At 46.2% G+C, this 22,589-nt stretch overlaps 2 protein-coding genes and 1 long non-coding RNA gene across 6 annotated transcripts in view; 1 reads left to right on the top strand and 2 right to left on the bottom strand.

Moving 5' to 3' along the window:
- Positions 1 to 1,883, bottom strand: part of PCBD2 (pterin-4 alpha-carbinolamine dehydratase 2) — a 78,400-nt gene extending 76,517 nt beyond the window's left edge. For all 4 annotated transcript variants that reach the window (XM_023255388.2, XM_023255386.2, XM_045059113.1 and 1 more), the window contains exon 1: positions 1,755 to 1,883. In XM_023255388.2, the coding sequence (XP_023111156.2) occupies positions 1,755 to 1,838 (84 nt within the window). In that variant the 5' untranslated portion in view covers positions 1,839 to 1,883. The remainder of the gene's footprint in view (positions 1 to 1,754) is intronic.
- A 301-nt stretch (positions 1,884 to 2,184) lies between these two features.
- Positions 2,185 to 5,996, top strand: LOC105260556. Its single transcript, XR_890311.4, has 4 exons — positions 2,185 to 2,324; positions 2,452 to 2,558; positions 3,122 to 3,234; positions 5,787 to 5,996. It is a non-coding gene; the product is annotated as an uncharacterized LOC105260556 (long non-coding RNA).
- On the bottom strand, positions 5,839 to 20,163 carry TXNDC15 (thioredoxin domain containing 15). The gene is made up of 5 exons (XM_003980886.6): positions 19,938 to 20,163; positions 13,913 to 14,406; positions 11,733 to 11,896; positions 8,725 to 8,855; positions 5,839 to 6,386 (listed from the first exon to the last, which is right to left on the bottom strand). The coding sequence occupies exons 1-5, from the start codon at positions 20,146 to 20,148 to the stop codon at positions 6,190 to 6,192; spliced, it is 1,197 nt and encodes a 398-aa protein (XP_003980935.5). The 5' UTR covers positions 20,149 to 20,163; the 3' UTR covers positions 5,839 to 6,189.
- Between the last annotated feature and the right edge of the window lie 2,426 nt (positions 20,164 to 22,589).

The following is a 22,589-nucleotide window of genomic DNA, read 5'->3' as shown; positions in this document are numbered from 1 at the left end:
GCTCAGAGACGGGAGCCTGCTTCAGATTCTGTCTCCCTCTCTTTCTACCCCTCCCCAACTCATACTTCGTCTCTCTCTCTCTCTCTCAAATAAATAAACATTTAAAAAATGTTTTTAAAGGTAACTTATTCTAAGAAGAGAAAAAACGGTTGCTAATGAACTAATTTTCTTGTTTCTCTTCCTTGCTAGGTCAGCTATCCTTCCCCCAACTAACAAAAGAGAAAAAAATTTTAAGCTCTTAATTAAATACAAACATTTAAAGACTTATTATGAAATCCATTTACTATTAAGAACCAAAACATCTATTTATTAGTTTTACAGTGACCCACTATAGGAGATCATGTAAAAGTCTTATTAGTCACCTAAATATGTTGTCAAGTCAGATCATAATGGAAAAAAATTAAATTTTCTGTGTCCACACTGAGTAGCTGCAAAGAAAACTATTAACCATGCTGGAGGTAATGCAGCAGTCACCTGAAGTCAGTGGAACATGCTGAGCTGTTTTTGTCCACATTCTCTGCCATGCACATCTCCAGTGAAGTCGGTGGTTTGCACTCTGCGCTCACCACAGGTGTCTGCGCAAGAAGAGGGACATGTCCAGGACTGTGAAATGGAACCACTTCATCTATAACACAGATGGTCCCCCTGGAGACACACCTTCTAGAGAACCCTTTGTGGTGGACTTAATCTTTTTTTCTGCAGGAGATGGGGAGAAGGACAGGGAAAAGCATAGGATTTGGAGAGAACACACTTGGGAGAGAACACACATAGGATTCGAGGCCTAGCTTTGTTCAGCTGGGAGATACTGAACAAATCACTTAGCTTTTCTGAATACTAGTATCCTCCTGTCTATGATGAGGGTATTACAACATCTACGTGTCGACATTTTTTAAAGACTTAAGTGGAAGAAATCTTGATTGTGAAGGCACCCAGCATAGAGCCTAGCACGCGGCAGCCACTCAAATCATGTCTGTTTATTCATTCCTCTGAACCCCACAATTTTAATCATCAGCACTTTGGGAACAGGTAAGCCTCAGCCCACACTTAGGTGTCAGCACTCAACTTGTTTTCTCACCTTAATGGTCAGGAAACAGAGTGCTTATCTTCCTCTATCATCGAGCTATTTTAAATTTCTCTGTTTAAACACCTTCAAACTGCCAAAGGGTTCTAACAAGCAAGCGAAGATGAAATGGCAAATTTAATGCAACATTCTCCCACTAGGTGGTGCTGCGTGTTAAAACTTGCCATCAAGTTAATTTACCCTAATACATTAATTTCTAACTCAAAAAAACTGACGGAACGCCGCGCGGAAGACGAAAGAGCAATAGACTTGTCACGACAAAAAAAAAAGATAATTTATTAATAATTCCTCCAAAAACATCACACCCAAACAAATGAGTTAACTCAGCGAGTTTCCGGCGAGCGCGCCCTGCCGGAGCCAGTTCCTGCTCTCAGCGAGCGCACAATCTAGCGGCACAGCGTCTTTCGTCATTTCAAGTGACTCTAAGCATCACATAGTTTTACAACTACTTTTCGTACTTTAACAAAACTCGCCCTCGGTTTTTGTTTTGTTTGTTTTGTTTGTTTTGTTTTTGTTTTCCGGACAGCAGTTTTCGTAGCCAACAACGGGATCTGTAAGCCAGGAGGAGACGATGGTGCCCCGCACCCGAACGCCTCCCCATCAAGGTCCGAGGCCTTAGGGGGTGGCCCGGGCCCGTCCCTCCGCCTCCCGCACCGCGGGCCCCGGCACTCACCTTGGCCGAGAAGCCTACCGCCCGGCCCCGCAGCATCGCGAACAGGAGTCGCAGCGGCCCCCGCGCCCCCCGCGCCGCCGCCATAGCCACGGGTCGAGGGCTGCCCGGCGCGCTGCCTGCGCGCCGTCCGCTGGCGTCCGCGGGGCCCGGCTGGGAGCCGAGGACAGTGCGGAGGGCCCTCAGCCTCCGGTCAGGCCGTCCCGCGGGGCCCCGCGCGGCCAGCCCCGGAAGGCCCCCGGGAGCTCCGAGGCCGCAGATGGCGCTGGCAGCCGACCGGCCGGTGCGGCAGGCCCCCGCAGGCCCTCGCGCTCTCAGGTCCCGCTCCGCGCCCGTCGCTTGGTGCTTGCACGGGATTCGTTTCGCTCCCGTGCGGCAGAGTGGGCCGGCTAGCTTGCGCGCCGCGTTGCATTGGGCGCTCAGGTGTGACCTCCGGATCGGCTCTTCGGCGTCCGCCCCGCTGGCCGCACACTCACGGACAGCCTGTGCCGAGCTCCCTCCTGGGCGGTGAGGCGAAGAGCCAGCGCCGGCGGCAGGACGTCGCGGGCGGGGACAGGAGGCGATGAGCTGCGGGTGGGTGCTCGGGCAACGCTCCACTTGCTGCTCGCGGAGGGCCAGGAACCATAGTGGTTCCGAACGGGGCTTGTAAGGTAGGGAGCCGAGGCTGCGAACGTAAACCCTGCTGTGTCTTTTTCCCTAGCTGCTGAGGCCTTGGCACGCTGGCTCCTCTCTGCTGGCCCACATACGACAATCTGGAAACCTGGCTCTTAGTGCTCTCTAAAAAATCGCTCATAGTAGGCACTCCAGGTATGTAGTAGATAGATTTACTAATTATTATTGGGGGGGGGGGTATTCTTTTACATAGGTATTTGCTAATATTTTCTTATTCCTTTTTCATGGCCTTTTTAAGTTTGTTTATTTTGAGACAGCACACGGGGGCGGGGCAGAGAGAGGGAGAGACAGCGAATCCCAAGCAGGGTCCGCACTGGCAGAGCCCGATGCGGGGCTCAAATTCACAAACTGAGATGATGACCTGAGCTTAAATCAAGAGTCAGACGCTTACCCAACTGAGCCACCCAGTCGCCCCAGTTGCCTTTTTTTTTTTCTTTTAATGTAATAGCACGTATCATAAAATTCACCTTTTAAAAGCGTACAATTCACTGGTTTTTAGTATATTCACTTGTACCTTTTTTTTACCAGTTTAAGCAAAGTAATCAGTTTTGCATAGGATTTAGCAATATATGAGAGTCCAATCAGTTCACCTTAGCAGTCGCTAGCAGTTATAGTTCCCAATATGGAGTTGTGGGGAAAAGACTTTTTGCCTTAAAATATGCTAAAATTAAGACTTCTTCCACAACCCACCTTTTTAGCTTTTGCCCACTTGACAAAAACTCAAGGGAGGAATCTCCAGACCCTGATCAAATACCACTGGTCTCAAGACATTCATCTAAGACACCCAGGATTCCTTTGCCTGATGTCTCAGGTGGGCAGAGACTGGGGATGGAATTGAAAGTTGCATTTTATTTCCAGTACCTAATTGGGGGAATACAATACAAGTTTGTATTCTACAAATTTGCTTATTAAAGTGAGAACTGCAAAATGAAACTGGTAGGTGTGAGGTAACAAGAGTCCTCATCATTTTCCTTCCCTAAATCCACTGTAGGAAACTGTGGCATCTCGGGTCTAGTTATGAAAAGCAGCAGTAGTAATGCCAGTAGGACCCAGAGGAAGTGATGTCTACCAGTAGTGGCTGTGAATAATCTGCCTTCTTGTGTAGGTCTCCAATTAGTAGGATTTAAGTTCTTTAGCAAAAATTGAGCACTTCCTGTATAGTGGACACTCTTGGGAAAGGCAGTCTCCTCCTCACAGTCCTTTAAGCCCTACTCAACTAAATAAGAATAGGCCTTGGGCCTAGAATACTTGCTTACCAATAGTCCTAAAGAGCCTATGTAGCCTGTTCTGGGCTTATCACCTTATGTGGGAATATCCTTCCCTGTGCCAGACTCAGTATGTAATCCTTTGTTCAGATTAAGCACTAAGTCAGATATCCCTGGGGCATGCTCCCCCACCCCGTTTCAGTATTTCACACTCCATGGGTAGGGGTGACTTGTGCTTAGGCACTAGAGTGGCACTCAGGCCTTTGGCTGCTGTGGAGGACCAAGGCACACTACTGGAGCTGATCTTGGCTGTGTCTCTTCTGTGAGTAAAAATGCTGTTCATCCAGTGCTTGTGTTGTGTTTTCCTTGGCAACCGATACTACATAGTAGGCAGAAGTGTTTGGACTTCTGTCCCTGGTGACTAGCATGATCTTTGCTGTCTTCCATGTAGTTGAATCACGGCCCTCCCCATCCCTGGCATGGGTACCAGTGCACTGTGTTCTGCTAGACAGATACTATGTTTGGCTAGGGTGGTTTAGTAACTCTTGGACCTTCCTTCCTGCCTTCTGCTTCCCTTTCCTTCAGTACCATTGCCTCCCAACTGATCTCTCTACGCTTGAACCTCCTGTCTAGGGAACAGCCCTGCTCCAATTTCCCTTCAAGGCAAACCCAGAAAGATTGTCTCAGCTAAGTACTAGAAGCAAAGCCATGGATCTTTTAGTCATCCTAAGAGCCTTTCCTCAAACTCCAGACTAGAGTAGGGCCCCCTTACATTTCAAAGGTATGAAAATACCTGTATCTTTGATAATCTCCAATCTGGCAGTGTGCCCCTAAGGAATTGAGACAATACACAACCATTAAAAAAAAAAAAAGTTAAGTAATGCTGAATCTACTCAAAGACCTATTAAGTAATCATGGTTAGGAAAACTACTTGCAACAGTGAAATATTTATTTGTTAAGCAAAACAAAATAAAAAGACCAAAGTGCTAAGTGATGGCTATACTGTAATTATAACTATGGGAAGCAAAGGGGAAAAATGAGAGGGAAATGTATTATGATGGTCCCTCAGGCCACGGCATAGAGGCAGGGCAAGGTCCCAGCCCACCAGAGGCTCCTCCAGTCAGCATGCTTAGGTTTGAAGCTGGGTCCCACCACTGGAAGCTGCCTGACCAAGAGAAGTTACTTGAGGCCTCATTTATTACCCTTATGTAAAATAAGGAAATGTAATACTAGTGTCAGTCTCCTAGAGCTCCTATACCAGTAAACAAAACAGAGTATGTAAAGCACTTAAAATAGTACCTGGAACACACATAGTAATACTCGAGTGTTAGTTGTTATAAAAGATGGAATCACTAGAAGTTCTTCTTAAATTCTTAAGTATACATACACATATATGTAAAGGTTCAAATCTCAGGTTCAACAACTTACTATGTGTGTAACCTGGGCAAGTTACTCAATCTCTTTCTATGCCTCAGTGTGTTTATTTGTAAAATGAAAATCATAATGGTACTGTTCTGAACCAGTGTCCTCTCCTGTGAGTGACCACTCCAGCCACAGCTGTCCACAATATAAAGTTATACATAAACTCCTGTCCAGTGTAACATTCTGAAAGGTGACTCAACTACGGTTCCACTTCCATAGAATGTAGGGTGCATTAGAAAATGAAATACTCTATAACACTGTAAACAGTATAAAATTATCATTTTGTAGTTAGATGTCATGTCTGAATTTAAGGGATCTTTTAGAAGGAGCTTTCCAAAACGTTGGAATAAATTGTATGTTCTCTCTTTTCTACATGTGATCTACACTAGAATAGAATCAACTTGTGGGCAAGAACAGTGTTAGATATTTCTTATGGCTCTCACTGAAACTAGCACAGTGCTAAAAACATATTAAGGTTCAGTTAATGCATGCCGGTTAGGGAATTGTGACTAAAATTTGAGTTATGCTTTAGCCTAGAACTGATAATAAATAAGCTTTAGTTAGGTAACAACATTTACTTTCTCCTAACATCTACCTTATCCAGAAACAGCTTAAAGCACTTCATATTCTTTCGGTGAAATGAGAGATCACAAACACCAAAGCAATTGACTCTTCCATTTTCCCAACAGTTACTCAGAAGGTCACACTTACCGATTCTACTTATTCTTCCTAACAGAACACTTTCCTGATTACAGACTGAGAGCAAAATTGCAAATGAAAAGAAAAACAACCTTCTTAGACATTTATTTAAGGAATCAAGAGTTTTCTAAAACTGTAACGTGTACTGTCATTCTACTCACCATACCACCTGAACACAGCTTTGCATTTCAAACTGGATTACTCTCTTAAAATATTGGATTATTAAAAACAACAATAGTGAACTCTACCAAGTATTTTTGCATTTGCTTATTGCAGTATTAATTAAAACAATTTATAATTTTTAACACATTTAACAGTTCAACAAATGCATGATTCTTTTAATCTGCCTGAAGTTGTAAGAGGACACTTCGCTGGAGAAAATGTATGAAAGTGCAGCATTAATTTCTGAAATTCCTCATCCGACTTCTTTTAGTCCATCACTACTCCGCATGCTCCTGCTCTTGTCCTGGAATGAGCCACCGGATGCTCTCAGTTCGAATGGTAGCATACATAATAAAACTAATTAAAAAGAATAAGGAAAATACAAGCAGCCAGTCCACACTTTTTATCAAAGTGCTGGGAAGAGGGCCTATTTGGTCAGCTTGAGTTACCACCACATTTTTCTTGGCTTCTATACCTGAAAGAGAAATCAGCTGTTTCAAATCAGATAGAAAGCACACCGCTATAGATCTTTCTGAAGTATTTTGCATGGCATGCAAAAAGATATGCAGTCTTAAAATAAACACTACCACTAGTATATCTGGGATGGGTTTCATTTGCCTGTTGGTATAATTTGTACCTTGCCTTTCTCCCACCACATCAAAGAAACAGGAACCCATTCAGCAGTTCAAAGCCTAAACACTCTAATGACTGAACTCCTCAGAAGGGTCTTAGTGCATTGTTAAGAGCTGTATTTTCTTTTTTGAGACCAAAATTCAACAAGTAACTGGTAAAGCTACTCTCAGGGACCTACAGAATGTTTTCACAGGTTCAGGAATGCTAAATCCAAAAAGTTGTTTTTTTTTAATTTTCTTTTTTTTAATTTTTGAAAGAGACAGAGCACAAGTGGGGGAGGGGCAGAGAGAAGGAGACACAGAATCTGAAGCAGGCTCCAGGCTCTGAGCAGTCAGCACAGAGCCCAATGCAGGGCTCGAGCCCACAAGCCGTGAGATCATGACCTGAGCCAAAGTTGGATGCTTAATTGACTGAGCCACCCAGGGGCCCCAAATTCAAAAAGCTTTTAAATAATTTACTGAAAAAATTGTTAGAACTACCCACCACTGAGATCAGTGATTACCAAAGATGCTGTGACCTCTCAATTTCACTTGTGTTCTAGGTTTTCTTAGAGCATTGAGCAAAATGGCTCCCTCTCTCCCTATCAATCTGATTGATAATCAGGGCTCTGGTACTTTAAGACCTGAATAGCTAACTATCTGATAACAAGCCTCTTACTCCTATGAGGTAACTGAGCTCTTGGTTCTTTAGTATAGATATAATTAGATGCAACTTAATATATATGGAAGGCATGATATAACTTATTTTTATTTCCAATGAATTTACTTCAGGAAGAAGTGGGATGCTCCTAATTAAGGCATTAAAGCTTCTAAGGAGCAAATGTTTCCAAAGAAGAAAATTTCTTATTATACAGTGTTCAGACTTATACAGAATAAAAAATAAGGTCATATGTTTTGGCAAATATTAAGGAATTAAAATAGCATCTGCAAATAGATGAATAAATGGAACACCACATGGCAACACAAAGGAAGAAAATACAACCACCTGCAGTGCAGTGACGCCGATGAATCCCACAAACATAATGGTGACTGAAATAAACCAGACACAAAAGAATCCATACTGGGCACCTGGGTGGCTAAGTCGGCTAAGCGTCCAACTTCAGCTCAGGTCACGATCTCACAGTTCATGAGTTCAAGCCCTACATCAGGCTCTGCAATGACTGTGCACAGAGCCTCATTCAGATCCTCCGTCTCCCTCTCTCTCTGCCCCTCCCACATTCATGCTCACTCACTCACTCCCAAAAATAAACATTAAAAACAAACAAAAAAAAAAGAATCCATACTGTATGTCTCCATTAATATAAAGTTCAGAAACAGGTAACACTAGTCCACGGCGTCAGGAGTCATGATGGCGGTTATCCTTGTGGGCAGGAGCAGCAGTGCTGGGGAGGGGCAGGTGCTGGTAATGTCCTCTGTAAATCTGAGTCCCAGTTACCCAAGGTATTCATTTTGTGAAAACTCATCACTCACAACACCAATGACTGATGCACATTTTTGTGTAAATATTATACTTAAGTGAAAAATGTATGTAAAAAGTTATCTACAGTTGTATGGTATGTGAATTCTAAATCAATAAAGCTGTTTTTTAAAAGGTATCAGTACTCATTAAAATTACCTATTCATGTTAAGCTTGCCACAATGATTGAGATTTTTTTTTTTAATTTGTTTTAATGTTTATTTATTTTTGAGAGAGAGAGACAGAGGGAGTGCAAGGAGGGGAGGAACACAGAGCGGGAGACACAGAATCAGAAGCAGGCTACAGTCTCTGAGCTGTCAGCACAGAGCCCGATGCAGGGCTCGAAACCACTGACCTGAGCTGAAGTCAGATGCTTAACTGACTGAGCTGCCCAGGTGCCTCGAGACTTTTTTTTTTAATTTATTTATTTTGAGAGAGAATGTAACAGCGGAGATGGGGGGGGGGGGGGGTGGGGGGGGGGAGGGGCAGTGGTGAAGGAAGGGGAGGGCAGAGAGAGAATCCCAAGCAGGCTCTGTACTGTTGCCGAGGGACTTGATCCCATGAATTGTGAGATCATGACCTGAGCCAAAACCAAGAGTCAGATGCTTAATCAACTGAGCCACCTGGATGCCCCTGATTGAGAGACTGTTAGCAGAACCACAACAGTTCATTAGAAAAGAAGGTTTAAAATAAAATCCCTTCTACAGCATATTATTTCTACATACCTGTCTGGTTAAAAATGAAGATTTTCAGTGTTTCCAATGTTCGGTCTGTATGATTAAATCTAGCCATTGGTTTAGCTCCTTGAAATAACAAGATGTTAGGAACAGCTACGGTGCCAAACCTGGTAGAAAGACTATGAGAGAAAGAAGTCAGTCAGAAAACCTGAATTAACAGCAGATTTTCTCACACAGTTACCTTATCAGAACGGAGAGCAATGAATGACAATGGATCAGCTTCCTGTGACCTGTAAAGGTTTCTGATATTCAAACTATATGCTTCAGCTATTTCTGACCTTTTTCCTTATGGGTTGAGGTTGGGGGCATTCCTGTTCTGCTGAGTTGCTTTCTATTACAATAAGGAACTACCCTCAACACAGTTATTCCACTTTTTTTTAAAGTTTATTGATTTATTTTGAGAGAGAGAATGAGAGAGTGAGAGAGCAAAGGAGGGGCAGAGGGAGTGGGAGAGACAGAATCCCAAACAGGCTCCACAGTGTCAGCACAGAGCCAGATGCAGGGGTCGGTCCCACGAACCATGAGATCCTGACCTGAGGTGAAATCAAGAGTCAGACACTCAACCGACTGAGCCACCCAGCTGCCCCTCCAGTATTTCTTTTTCTAGTAAACTCTACATCCAACATTGGGCTCCAACTCACAACCCCAAGATCAAAGGTCACATGCTCACATGCTCTTACTAGGAGCCAGCCAGATGCTCCTAGTTATTCCACTGTTTAAATTGCTAACTGCCAAAAGAGATCAGACTAGAAAATCCTAATTCATGGACAAAGCACACTGTGTCAATTTACTTAACGGAAGAAATTTCAAACTCTCCAGAATGCCCAGCTCTATCCCTCATACAAGAGTCAACTTATAGTAAGCAATTAGTTTGGTAAGTCTGCACAAGGGAATCTATGATCTAGCAGACACACCAGGAAGTTCCCAATTGGGGCAGGATGTAATACGATCTGAGTGGTACCATTTCACCTTTACATAATACAGAGTAGTGGTATATGCTCTGGAGTCAAAACGCTCAGGTTGAAGCCTCCGTTCCGCCACTGAACCAGCTGTGTGAACTTTAGGCAGACTGTGTAACCTCGAAGCCTCAGTTTCCCCTGTTTGTAAAATGACAGTATTGGGTAATCAGGATTTCTTCTTTTGTAAACCTGTTGTAACTTAAATATTAACATATGAGGCAGACACACGTCCCAGGCCATATAACAAGTATGCCCTAGTCTCCATGATTAAGGCGCTGTTGCAGGCGCTGAGAAGGATGCAAGAAGACGAAGGAACAAAGCAGAAGATAAAAGCTGGCAGGGAATGGGGAGTAGGCGGGTGAGACCGAAACCCGGAGCACTAAACTGCTGATGGGAGCCAGCCCTGCCAGCTTGTGGGCAGGGGAAGGCCCAAAGTCTGACACTAACCTAGACTGTCCTTCCCATCAGTCTGTCCCCTTGGGCCAGGCCATGTTCATATTTCCCTGAAGCCCTTGTGAGATCACTAACTCACTGAAATTTCTTTCTTCCTAAACAATTTGTGCAAAACATTGGCAGTTACATTACCCTCCCTGAAGCTCAGTGGAGCGCAAATTTTTACTCAAAATTTTCATTCAAGGGGCGCGTGGGTCACTCACTCGGTTAGGCATCTGACTTCAGCTCAGGTCATGATCTCACTGTTCCTGAGTTTAAGCCCTGTGTCGGGCTCTGTGCTGACAGCTCGGAGCCTGGAGCCTGCTTAAGATTCTGTCTCCCTCTCTCTCTGTCCTGCACCTGCTCGCACTCTGTCTCTGTCTCTCTCTCTGTCTCTCTCTCTCTCTCTCTCTCTCTCTCAAAAATAAACATTAAAAAAAAATTTTTTTTTTAATTTTTACTCAAAAAGTTTTACTCAACTTCATTTTTACCAACTTGACCATGTTCCAGACTTTCCAAACTGACTCACACACAATCTCCTGTGATCTGCTAAAGGGCATATGATTTTGAGGAGGTGGGGCACACTTGACAATCCATGCACAGTCACAGCACTTGGGGGAAACACATAACATCAGAACAAAGTAGTTCTTTATAACTTACCTCACTGAACATCTAAAAAAGACAAAGCCCACGGAACAATATATAACAAAAGTAAATTTCATTTTAAAGGGCTAAATTAATTCTTTGTATTAATTTATTGACTGTCCACTAAGAAACATGCATGCACGAATAAGTGTAAACAAGAGGAAAGAACAAATATCATATGACTTAACTCATATGAGGACTTTAAGACACAGAACAGATGAACACAAGGGAAGGGAAGCAAAAATAATATAAAAACATGGAGGGGGACAAAACATAAGAGACTCTTAAATATGGAGAACAAACAGAGGGGGTGCTAGAGGGGTTGTGGGAGGGGGGGATAGGCTAAATAGGTAAGGGGAATTAAAGGAATCTACTCCTGAAATCATTGTTGCACTATATGCCAACTCACTTAGATGTAAATTTAAAAAAATTTAAAAATAAGGAAAAAAATTTTTTTAATGAATAAACATTTAAAAAAAAAGAGAGAAAGGAAAGAAGAATGGGGGAGGAAAAGAAAGGAAAGAAATAACAGAAGTTAAGAAATAAATCCTTAGCCGACACAGAAATGGATGCTGAGTTGGGCTATTAGGAGTGGAAACCTAAACTGGGGTTGAGTCTCAGGAAGGTCACACTTGTGACACTAATTTTGCTAATTCAGTCTGGCCAAAACCCTAAATAATCCTCTGGCCCCTCCACTGCCATCAGACGGAGCAACCTTTAAATTCCACCATGCAGAGAACAATCCCTCCTCTTAACGGGCCTCCAGAGAGGGAGGCATCAGCTCCCTGAGAAGTCTGACAATCCTTACCACTCACCCTCTCTATCCCCCGACCCCCCCCCCCCCCCCCCCCGCTACTCCACACCTACCTGCTCTGCCTCTAACTGAACCGATGATGACCTCCAAATAACCGCAACCCTCATCTGGAAGGATGACACGTAAACTCTATTGAGGGAACATACCTACTGTGCTGAGATGCATCCAGTGCCAAAAAATGAAGAGCTGGAAATGCCCGGGGCAGAGAATTAAAATGAGGGGCCAAACTGGCAGAAAATCGGCACCACGGGGTGTAAAACAGGACTAGGGTGCAGTCACTACCGTTTGGGTTTAGAAAATCCATGAGGTCCTGTGGTAAAAGGAACAAGTGTCAAAGTCAGCAGTAAATGTGCACGTACCTTTTTCCGGACAGATGCCCGAGAAACTGTAAACACCGCTGCTTCCAAGGCGAGGAGGAGGGACACCAGCCCAAGGGAGATGTAGGGCATCCCCTTAAGAACCTTTTGGATTTTAGGGGCGCCTGGGTGGCTCAGTCAGTTAAGTGTCCGACTTCAGCTCAGGTCATGATCTTGTGGTCTGTGAGTTCAAGCATCACAAGGGGCTCTGTGCTGACAGCTCAGAGCCTGAAGCCTGCTTCAGATTCTGTCTCCTTCTCTCTCTCTGCCTCTCCCCCATTCAAGCTCTGTTTCTCTCTCTCTCTCTCTCTCAAAAATGAATTAAATGTTAAAAAAAAAAAAATTTTAAAGGGGCGCCTGGGTGGCTCAGTTGGTTGAGTGTCCGACTTCAGCTCAGGTCATGATCTCGCAGTCCATGAGTTCAAGCCCCATGTCGGGCTCTGTGCTGACAGCTCGGAGCCTGGAGCCTGCTTCGAATTCTGTGTCTCCCTCTCTCTCTGCCCCTCCCCCAATCACGCTCTGTCTGTCTGTCTCTCTCTCGTGCGCGCGCGTGCGCTGTCAAAAATAAACATTAAAAAAAATGTTTTTAGCGTTTATTTATTTTTGAGACAGAGAGAGAGAGACAGAGCATGAACGGGAGAGGGGCAGAGAGAGAGGGAGACACAGAATCGGAAGCAGGCTCCAGGCTCTGGGCCATCAGCCCAGAGCCCGACGCGGGGCTCGAACTCACGGACCGTGAGATCGTGACCTGAGCTGAAGTCGGACGCTTAACTGACTGAGCCACCCAGGCGCCCCAAAAAAATGTTTTTAAATAATAAAAAAAAGAAAAAAAATTTAAAAGAACCTTTTGGGTTTTGAACCATATGAATCCATGAAACAGTAGAAAAGTATTATGAAACGACAAATCATAAACTTTCCTGTAAGCTTTCTTGATACTACTAGAGAGCAATATTATTTTTCATAATTCAACAATTCAAATACTAAGTAGTCACAGGACACAGGCTACTGTCCCAGCCTCTGACCTGTGCCTCACACACAATCTAATGGCACGATTAAAGCACTGTCATCTCCACCATCATCTCAGCAGATCAAAGTCTGTACTAAGCAGTCAGATGAATGTATTTGGCTGGCCAAAGGCTAGTTCAATTTAAGGGTGCACCATCCCTGCTACCACCCTCACTCAGACTGCTGAAAGTGCACTCTCCTGGCCATGTGTGTGCCAAGAATCAGTCCCACAGAGCACTCAGGGGAGGCAGTGAGGCCAGGGCTGACCCCTGCACTTGGGAGGGGCTACGGATGCTCAATGTACTACACATCCTCATCTAAAATAAGCAGCCACACCTTGCAGAGCTAGGATTTCTTCTCTTACATAAGCAGACTGAACACATCCTGCTATCTGGCTTAACAATCTTACAGAAACAGTCAGTCGTTATCCCAGTGTTCTCTTTGGAATCATCCTTTATGCAACAGGCTGGAAATGCGTGGCTGGGATGGGGACAATGGTCTCAGCTCTCACTCTGGAGTAAATACTGGAGTCATATTCTTTGGAGGAAAGAAACTTTTCATTACTAGAACATGCCTCCCAGGAGTATCACTGGTCTAAACAATGCTAAATCACAATTTCAGTAGTTCAGGTATTTTTAAGTTGCCTCTAACAAAGACCTCAGGGAAGAAGAAAACTGCTAGGATTTTGATGCCAAGTGCCTATCTGTGCACTGGGATTTTCATCATGAGGCTTGGTGGTGAGGGCACCCCAAGGTGACTAGGCTTAAGCCACCTAAAAAGCATAATCAACACTAGTCATATCTCTTCCTGTCCCTACAAACATCAGAGACGCAAGTCAATTTTCACTGATGCAGCCCCGCTTACAAAAGGATAAAGACTGTGACCCTCCATTTGAAGGTTGAGAATATTAAGTCATAAAACCCACATACTGAAAAGATGAAAAGTGCTAAACCATTCTTTCTTACCTGTGACATATTTAAAATTTTCAGAGTGGAGTTCTCCAATCCAGTCACATTTCTCTCCTCACAGTTCACCTTGGGGGATTTCAGACTCTCAGTGTTATTGGAGTCCTCGGGCGGGGCTGGATCCGTGTCAGCCACTTCGGGCTCCGGGTAATACTCCTCTTCTCGGTCCGGGAAGCTCGCCCCGGCGCCATCCAGAGAGAACAGATGCTCTCGGAGACTGCAGCGTGAGTCCTCCTCCCCTCCGGCCCCGCAGGTGCCGCTGCTCAGCTCACGGCCCAGCCTGGCCTCAGCCTCAGCCTCCCCAGGGATCACGGACAGCATCACCACGTGGTCACCACCCGTGTCCAGCCCCAGCACTGCACTCGCATCTCCGGCTGATCTGTCCTGTCCCGCCTGGCCGCGGGAGGGCTGCTCCTCAGCCACCGACAGGGCCCCTGCCTGCAGAGCCGGCGCAGACTGTTCCTCCGACGGCAAGTGACTGTGTTCCTCTGCAACTAAAACGTGCCAGCATGTTCACAGTCATGTCACTTCAGAGCACATGAACCCCAAAGATTTACAGTTCTCCTGAAATAAGAAACGCTCCCCTATAGGGAAAAACGGTAACCTGTCCATGAAACTATCAGAGGACCACCCCTAGTCTCCAGATCATGAAGGTACTAATCAATGCCAAATATAAAGTGGACAAATAAATACACAGCTTCATGCAAAACCTGAAACCTGCTTTATGGATTATAAGCAAAAACATTCCAGGGCAGACATCCAATAAGGAAAATACAACACAAACACTAACAATTTCATTTGTTTGATGAGACTATCTGACAAAATAATGATGCCTTTATAGAAAATTCCACTACAGCAAAGCATCTTTGCGCACATTATAAAAGCTCTGTGAGACCGGCAGCACAAGGGTCACCATCCCCACCAAATAGGTGGACCAAGCTGAGGCACAGAGAGGTAGTGTAATGGCCAAATGCACACAAGCTAGTAAGTAGCAGAGCCAGGTCAAGGAGTTAAATGTCCTGGCTGCTCCTCCAGATTGGGCCTTACCCTCCCCTCCCCTACATGATACCTCCAGGGTTGCTGTGCCACAAGGCCTGAGAACACTGCATGGGGTGGACTCTCCAGCCAGAGCCTGCTGCCCTTGGGCTACTGCCTGTACGAGTGCCAGGAGGTGGGCTCCTCAGTGCAGGGACAGCAGCAGGGGGGAAGGAGGACTTTCCTTTCACTTTGGAGCCATTAGACAGAGAGTGGGTAAAATGCTCAGGTAAGGGAAGTCTAGGGCAGTCTTATACATCCATTGAGCAATCTCCACTCACTTCTATAACAACGACTCCCACCTTCCAGTTCCCATGAACTCAACAAGAGCTGCCAGACTCTATGCCAGGCACCGACCAGAGGAAACAAATGAGCCCAGCCACACTCAGACAAACTCATCATGTGGCTGGGAAACCACCAGCCAGGTAATGGGCTCTGCCATGCCAAAAGCATGTCCCCAAAGTGTGACTAACCAACTGGCTTCAAAGTTGGGAGGGGGTCTGGGAGCTTCCTAAAGTATGCACATTTGTAAAAGTTCTCCAAGAATATCCCCATAGAGATTTACAGATTCATTCACCAGTTTAAAAACATTCTCTGAGAATTCTGTTTCTGGATAAGATGGGGTAAAAGGGACCAGATTTACCCTCCATATTGAAAAATGTGAAACAGTTTCCCAAAAAAGGCCAAAAATGTGAAACAGTTTCAGGAGACTAGTTAGCAGGCAACGAAGGACAGGGATCACTGAGAAACAGGAAGAGAAATCGGTGAGGACAGCCCTACAAATGCTCCAGCTTACCGCCCGCCCGAGGGAGTTCCTGCCATGGCTCAGGAGGGGAAAGCAGGCAGTCCAGGAGACTCCTCAAGTTGAGGATACAGTAAGTACTGAGGGTTCAGAGAGACCAAGAAAGAGTTTGTGGGACAGAATAAGTGGAGATGGGCAAGCTGCAGAGACAGGATTCAAGACCTGGAGAGAGACCCTCCCCGCACCCCCTCAAGGACACCAGTCAACATCTGCATGTGAGTAAGCTCCCAAAGCTGGGGGGAAAAAAAACACTCAAAAGGATTAGGATCACACAGAGTTGAGAAAAGCACCTGTTCCCACCAGCTAGACTGGAAAACGTCACAATTCATGGAGAACTGGGGAGGGTACACAAAAATAGAGGGGTACAGGGGCACCTGGGTGGCTCAGTCAGTTGAGCATCTGACTTCAGCTGAGGTTATGATCTCAGGGTTCTTGAGTTCGAGCCCCACATTGGGCTTTCTGGTGTCAGCACAGAGCCTGCTTCCAATCCTCTATCTTCTCTCTCTGCCCCTTCCCTGCTTGTTCTCTCTCTCAAAAATAAATAAACATTAAAAATAAATAAAATAAAAGAGACTGCTTCTTTTAAGTTTATTTATTTATGGGGGGGGGGGTACAGAGAGAGAGGGAAAGAGAATTAAAAGAGACTGTTTCTTAACCTCAACAAGGCAATTACAGTTTGAGCGATGCAACGGTGAAAATTACTACCTTACTGGCAGAAAGGAAGATGTCTGGAGAATAAGGGTAGGGGCACCACGCCAGTGCTGCCAGGGAGCCATAACCTAGGTCAGATCCTTCACACCCTTCCAATTTTGTTCAGAAGACTCTGAACCAGCCCCAGGTTTTTCACAATGGTTTCTGAGGCAGGGAGCCACATGGGAAAGGACCAAAAACAGCCAGGGGTTCGAGGGCCAGCAACCCATTCTTTCAATAGGAAATACTGCGCTCATCTAAAAAATGGAGAAAATACCACAATACAGAAATTCACAGGGCTCCTGTGCAGATTAAACGAAAAAAGATGTATGTAGTCCCATGCATGTGGTAAGCACTCCATAAATGATGATCATCACCCGCAGTTTTGTGGGTTCAAGGCCTGTAGTGATGATGATGACTGAGGTTTACGATTCAAAGAGATGGAAAGGCACTATAACTAAGTTCTATGAATTCCTCTGCTAACTACATTCTAGAGTTCTCCCATCCCCACTCACGCCCTTCAGTCCAGGCCACCGCCATTTGTTACCTGGACAATTGCTGTAGTACCCAATTGGGCTCCATGGTTGACCCTCTCTTCCCTCTCCAGACCCTGTTCCTCACAGCAACACAAGAGGAACTGAAAGCTAAAGGCAAGTCTGATCATGTCACTAAAACCCTTTCAGTGGCTTCCCCTTGCCTGTGAATGAGTCTACAGTCCATAGCAGTGATACCCAGGCACCACGTGAAGTGGCCACTGTCCACACTCTCAACAGGCATCACCAGACATTTCTGTTCCCTGCACACTCATGATCTCCTCCACCTACTTGTCCCAAGGGCTGTTTCCCTGCCAGGAAAGCCCTCTACTCTCTCTCCTTCTGGCTAATCCGACTCATCTTTGAGGGTTTTCTTTCTGTTTTTAAATTTATTGTTTATTTTGAGAGAGACAGAGAGAGCACAAGTGAGGGAGGGGCAGAGAGAGAAGGGGAATCCCAAGCAGGCTCCCAGAGCCTGAGGTAGGCCTTGAACCCACAAAACTGCAAGATTATGACCTGAGCTGAAATTAAGAGGACACTTAACTGACTGAGCCACCCAAGCAACCCTCATCTTTCAGATCTTACCACTTACTTCACCACTTTAAGGTGAACTTCATCCTCCCAGACCCAGACCAGAGGTGTCTACCATTGCATCCAATCCACCCAATAATGCCATGGGATTCTCCCTGAAGGATTTAGCATTTTCCACTCTTGAAATTTACTTCTTTGTAGTCATTTCATGCCTGCCTTCCCCATCATACAAGAGGGCAGTCCTGTTTCTCCATCTGGCTCACCACTGTACCTCAAATGCCCAGCAGAGTATATGACATAGGATGGGTGCTCAGGAAAAATCTGCTAGTTGACTGCTTAGTGAAGACAGGCATGGGGTGCTGAAGCCAGGAGTTCATTCCTGTGCTTTGACACCTGGATAGCACTGCTACCTCTAGGTGCTAATCTGCCAGTGGTGTCCACTAAGACAAAAAAGCCTTGGATTTTCAGCCCCCTAAAAAGGACACAGCTGGTGAAAGTCCGTCTGTCCTCACCCCATTCATGGCCTGGCCATGATGACCAATGGCCCACCTTAAGGCTAGTGTTTCTTCAGGTCTGCATGCACATGACCCAGACTGCCAAGTGGGCTCCCACTGACTTTAACACTAAGTCCCCTGTGCAGACAGCACACTCAACTTGGGCAAGCTGAAATCAGTAAAGGCACCACCAACGTATGGGCTGGCTGTGAAGAAACGAAGAGCAATGGTAAGGAACTCCAAGGCCAGTAAAGCAGAGAGGGAGCAAGTTACCACCCACAGACTCTAAGAGTTCAGAAACAGAAACAGTCACAGAACCTTGAAACAGTGAGCTTAGCCTTCTAGAAGCTATGACTTTCCATGGACGGACAAAGCCAAGCCGTGATAATCCCTGGGGGAGGGAGCTGAGAGAATCAATATCCTGACCTCACTCTCCCCTCATTCCAACCCACAGAGGGGCAGGAGGCAAGAGAGCCAGTTATTATGCCATACAGGACAGCCACTCAGGCACAGCACAGGGTAGAGAAGTCTAGAGAATGATCTGAGAAACAAACAAAAGTTATCCAACACATGCTGTCCCCTCTCTGAAGCTGGTGGTTAAGTGCAGGGACAGGGAGGTGTAGTACAGAGGTGTGATCATGAGGTAGGCAGACATGGGCTTGAAACATAGTTCTTCAACTTCCGGATGTTGGAGACCTTGGCAAAAGACTTACTGATGCCGAGTCTCAGTTTCCTGATCTGTCAAATGGGGACCACAGCAACAATTGCTTCATAAGCATTTGAAAATTCAGTAAGATGATACTCATGAAGCACTAAGCACAGCACCTGCCACATAACCAGGGCTTTCATTAATAACATTTGTGTTACTATTCACTCTTCTCCCTGATACCCAGCTACCCTGCCTCCTTCCAGGACACCCCCACCCCAGGGGAAAGGAAAGACCTGCCTACTCCTGTAGTGAATTACAGGCAAGGTCAAAGGGTCTGGACTTTAATAGAACTGAGGAGCGGTGTGAGGCAGCCCTGAGGGTTAAGACCCCACTCCTGGCCCCAGCCATGCCTCCGAGGTGGCTGCCTCCCAACCTGAGAATGCCCTGAGAGCATGCCACCGCAAGCAGTGGGTTACCCTGGGAGTCTCCTGTATTTTTCTCATCTGTCCTTCATACAGCCACTTGAGCAAGAGCCACCTTCTTAGAAGAGTGATCCAGAGACACCTGGATGGCTCGAAGGGTTAAGCACACCACTCTGGACCTCAGCTCAGGTCATGATTTTGCGGTTTGTGAGATCTAGCCCCAGGTAGGGCTCCTCAATGACAGCACAAAGCCTGCTTGGGATTCTCTCTCCCTCTCCTCTGCTTGCCCCCCCCCTCAAAATAAACAAACATTAAAAAAAGTTTTCAATTAAAAAACAAACAAAAAAGCGATCCATCAGGATGCAAAGGAAAGCGTGGGCTCTGCAGGTAAATAGACAACCTCTGCCATTACCCGAACCTCCAACTCAGGCGTCTCCACCTGTAACACGGAGATACTCTTGCAGCCTATCTCCTAGGGTAGCTGAGAGGACTACCCTGAGACAAGGCACTGTTCCGCCTCCTAGGAAGGGCACCATAAATGGCGGCTATTCGTTATGATTTTTATCATTCATAATAAAAGCTAAGGCTCAGTAAACGCTAATACAGGGTCACTCCTGGCTGACTGACGCCTGCTGCTGCGGGAGCCGGAACAGGGTCCTCGCCACCCCTGACCCAGAGAACAGACCACCGGCGTGAAAGGTCACGACGATGCGGGAGTGGGCGCGCCGGCCGCCCCAGTTAGGGCCGAGGGGCGCGCCGCGGGCCCCCGCGCAGGTTTAAGAGCGTCACTTCGACAGACCTCCACCGCGCCCGGTCACTTCACCCGCAGCCGCCTGCCGCCCCCGGCCACGGCCCCAGCACGCACTCACCCTCCAGGCCGCAGGCAGGAGGCCCCAGCACCCAAAGCAGGAGCTGCCACCAGCCGAAGAGACGCATGGCGCGGGGCCGGCGGCTGGCGGGACCACCACCCAGGACGCAGGGCAACCCGCGCACCGCTACGCGCGTTGCGCTCCCAACCCCCAAGAGGCCTGGGGGAGGGGAGTCGGGAGCGCGAGCGCGAGCGCGATTCCGTGCCGCCATCTTGGCAGCTGGCAGTCGTCGCGGGCGCCATCTTGAGGTCGGGCGGCCTGCCTGTGGCTTGTAGTTCGGGGCCTGTGCGGTGGGACCTGCGGCTGTTCAAGAGCCGGACATGTCGGGTCTCTTCGAACTTTCCTGATCCCCAAGTCTTAGACGGGATTCCAACAGAAGGCCGCGGCCCTCTCGGTACGCGCGCGAGCCAATCTGGCCGCCAGCAGCACACAATACGCCCGAGTGGCTCTGCATTCCCTAAAAAGGCCCAGAAGCCTCCTCCTTTCAATGCCCCGAATCTCCTGCTTTACCCCTGCTACCCTATCTACAGTTGCCAGGTAAAATACAGGATACCCAGTTAAATCTGAATTTCACAGAAACAACGAATAGTTTTTTACTTCCTATTCTCAAATGTAACTGCGTCCTGTAATTTTATTTGCTACATCTGGTAACCCTAACCATACGTCCTGCGAACTCTGGGGCAGCGGGAAGATTTTGTTTCGGGGTTGGTTTTAACTAACCCACCTGCAGGGCAGTCTTCCCCCTCCCTAATCTACCCCCCAAGGCTGGATCCTAGAAGACGTTGGGCCACCTCTAGCCTACAGCCAGAGAGGTCCAGAAGGAAGAAGGCCTTGTTGGCGACGGGAAGTGTGCAATAAAGGGACAGGGTTCCGCATTCCAGAGCTAGGCAGGGGCAGGAGGAGCAGGGGAGCTAAGAGACAATACCCAGAGGAGTTGGAAAGAATGGCTCTCCTTGTCAGCAATTAGGAGCTAGAGCCTCCTAAAATCAATAAAGCAAGCTTTGAGCGGACAGCAGTGCTGCATTAGTGTAGAGTGCAGCTTTGAAACTGATGTTAAGAGGTTGAAAACAGAAATAGATTTCAAAGATCTTAACGTGAAACCAGTGGTAGATGAGGCAACGCTGAGAGAAACCTAGGCTTTTTAAGCCTTATGGTGAATCCCAACTCCAACATCTGTAACACTGTGTGGGTCATCAGCAAGTTACCTTACTTTTCTTAAAGTTTAGCTTCCTCCTGGGCTCATTTGGTTGAGTATCCGACTTTGGCTCAGGTCATGATCTCTCCGTTGGTGACTTCAAACCCTACAATGGGCTCTGTGCTGACAGTGCAGAGCCTGCTTGGGATTCTGTCTCCCTCTCTGTCTGCCCCTCCCCTGCTCATTCTCATTTCTCTCTCTCTCTCTCTCTCTCTCTCTCTCTCTCTCTCTCAAAATAAAAAAATATTTGGAGGAAAAAAAAATTCAGTTTCTTCATCTGTAAAACAGGATGAAATCATATAGGGTTATGTAGATTAAATGAGATGTAAAGTGATGAGCATAGTGCCTGGTGCACAGTAACCACATCAGACTGGTAGCCATTATTATTTGGATCATACAGTTCTAGTGTAATAACTATCGTCCCCTTGTTCCCTTCAAAGATTGTTAAACTAGAAAGATGCATCATCAATCTGACCGAATGATTATTCTTACTTTCTAAATAGGCCACCAGGGTTTTGCTGTAGTAAGTTCTCAAGTGCCTGTGGGTCCAGGAGGATCTGAGACAATGGACAACATGGAGGAAAGAGCCAGCAGTTCTAAAGCTGATCACTATAGTCATCATTTGGCTAAACTACCTCCTTTGCCTTGTATGTAATAGCAAACCTTTCTGGGGTTTTGTTTGTTTGTTTGTGTTTGTTTTTTAAGTAAGCTCTAGGCCCAATATGGGGCTTAAACACACCACCCAGAGATCCAAGAGTCACGTGCTCTACCGACTGAGCCAGCCAGGCACCCCAAACCTTTCCTTTAGATTATCCTCTCTCCTAGCCTTCATACCTAATTTGAAGATGCATAAAAGTCAACAGGACAGAGGATTAATAATAAAAAGGAGAGTGATTTGATTTGTCTTGATGCCCCAAAGTGGATGTCCTGTGTTTACTACTCCCTTTTTATTATGTCCTCTCCCTTCCTGTGTTTGTGCTTTGGCTGTTTGTTTGGACAGGTACACTTGCAGATGAACTGTTGTCTTCCATTAAATACTTTACGTACATCCTAATGACAACACAGTAAATACTGTCAACAGGATAGAAGGCACATTTGGCTGTCTCACCACCAGGTGGCACTTGCACTTATTGTCAGCAAGAAAGTTGCATTCACATTGGTCTTGAAAGCTCGATTTTACTTCCATTTCTGAGGAGAGATGAGTTGACATCATCCTCTTCCTCTGGCTGAAAGGAACACCATTCGGCCTGGGATTGTTCATTCGTATGAATGATAATTTGATAATAACTGAAATTGTTAATGCATAACTACACACCTGCATGCCTGGTGTTTAGTTTGTCCCTCCTGATAGGTTTGCCTAATTTTTTTTTAATCTGATGAGTCATAAAAGCACATCTCTCTCTCTCTCTCTCTCTCTCTCTCTCTCTCTCTCTCTCTCTCTCTCCGCCCCCCCATGA

This window comes from Felis catus, chromosome A1, assembly GCF_018350175.1.
Source record: "Felis catus isolate Fca126 chromosome A1, F.catus_Fca126_mat1.0, whole genome shotgun sequence".
In the NCBI taxonomy this organism is placed as follows: domain Eukaryota; kingdom Metazoa; phylum Chordata; class Mammalia; order Carnivora; family Felidae; genus Felis; species Felis catus.
The sequence above is the reverse complement of the archived record's forward strand: the minus strand, read 5'-3'. Positions and strand labels throughout refer to the sequence as shown.

Bases quoted from the DNA above. Each gene is read 5' to 3' on its own strand.
- TXNDC15 (XM_003980886.6), bottom strand. From the start codon at position 20,148: ATGGCGGCACGGAATCGCGCTCGCGCTCGCGCTCCCGACTCCCCTCCC. The intron at 8,856-11,732 runs GTATGTTCCCTC...TTTCTCTCATAG, and splicing joins GATGCATCTCAGCACAGTAG to TCTTTCTACCAGGTTTGGCA. The intron at 6,387-8,724 runs GTATGTAGAAAT...TTTCTCTTTCAG, and splicing joins CTTCATTTTTAACCAGACAG to GTATAGAAGCCAAGAAAAAT.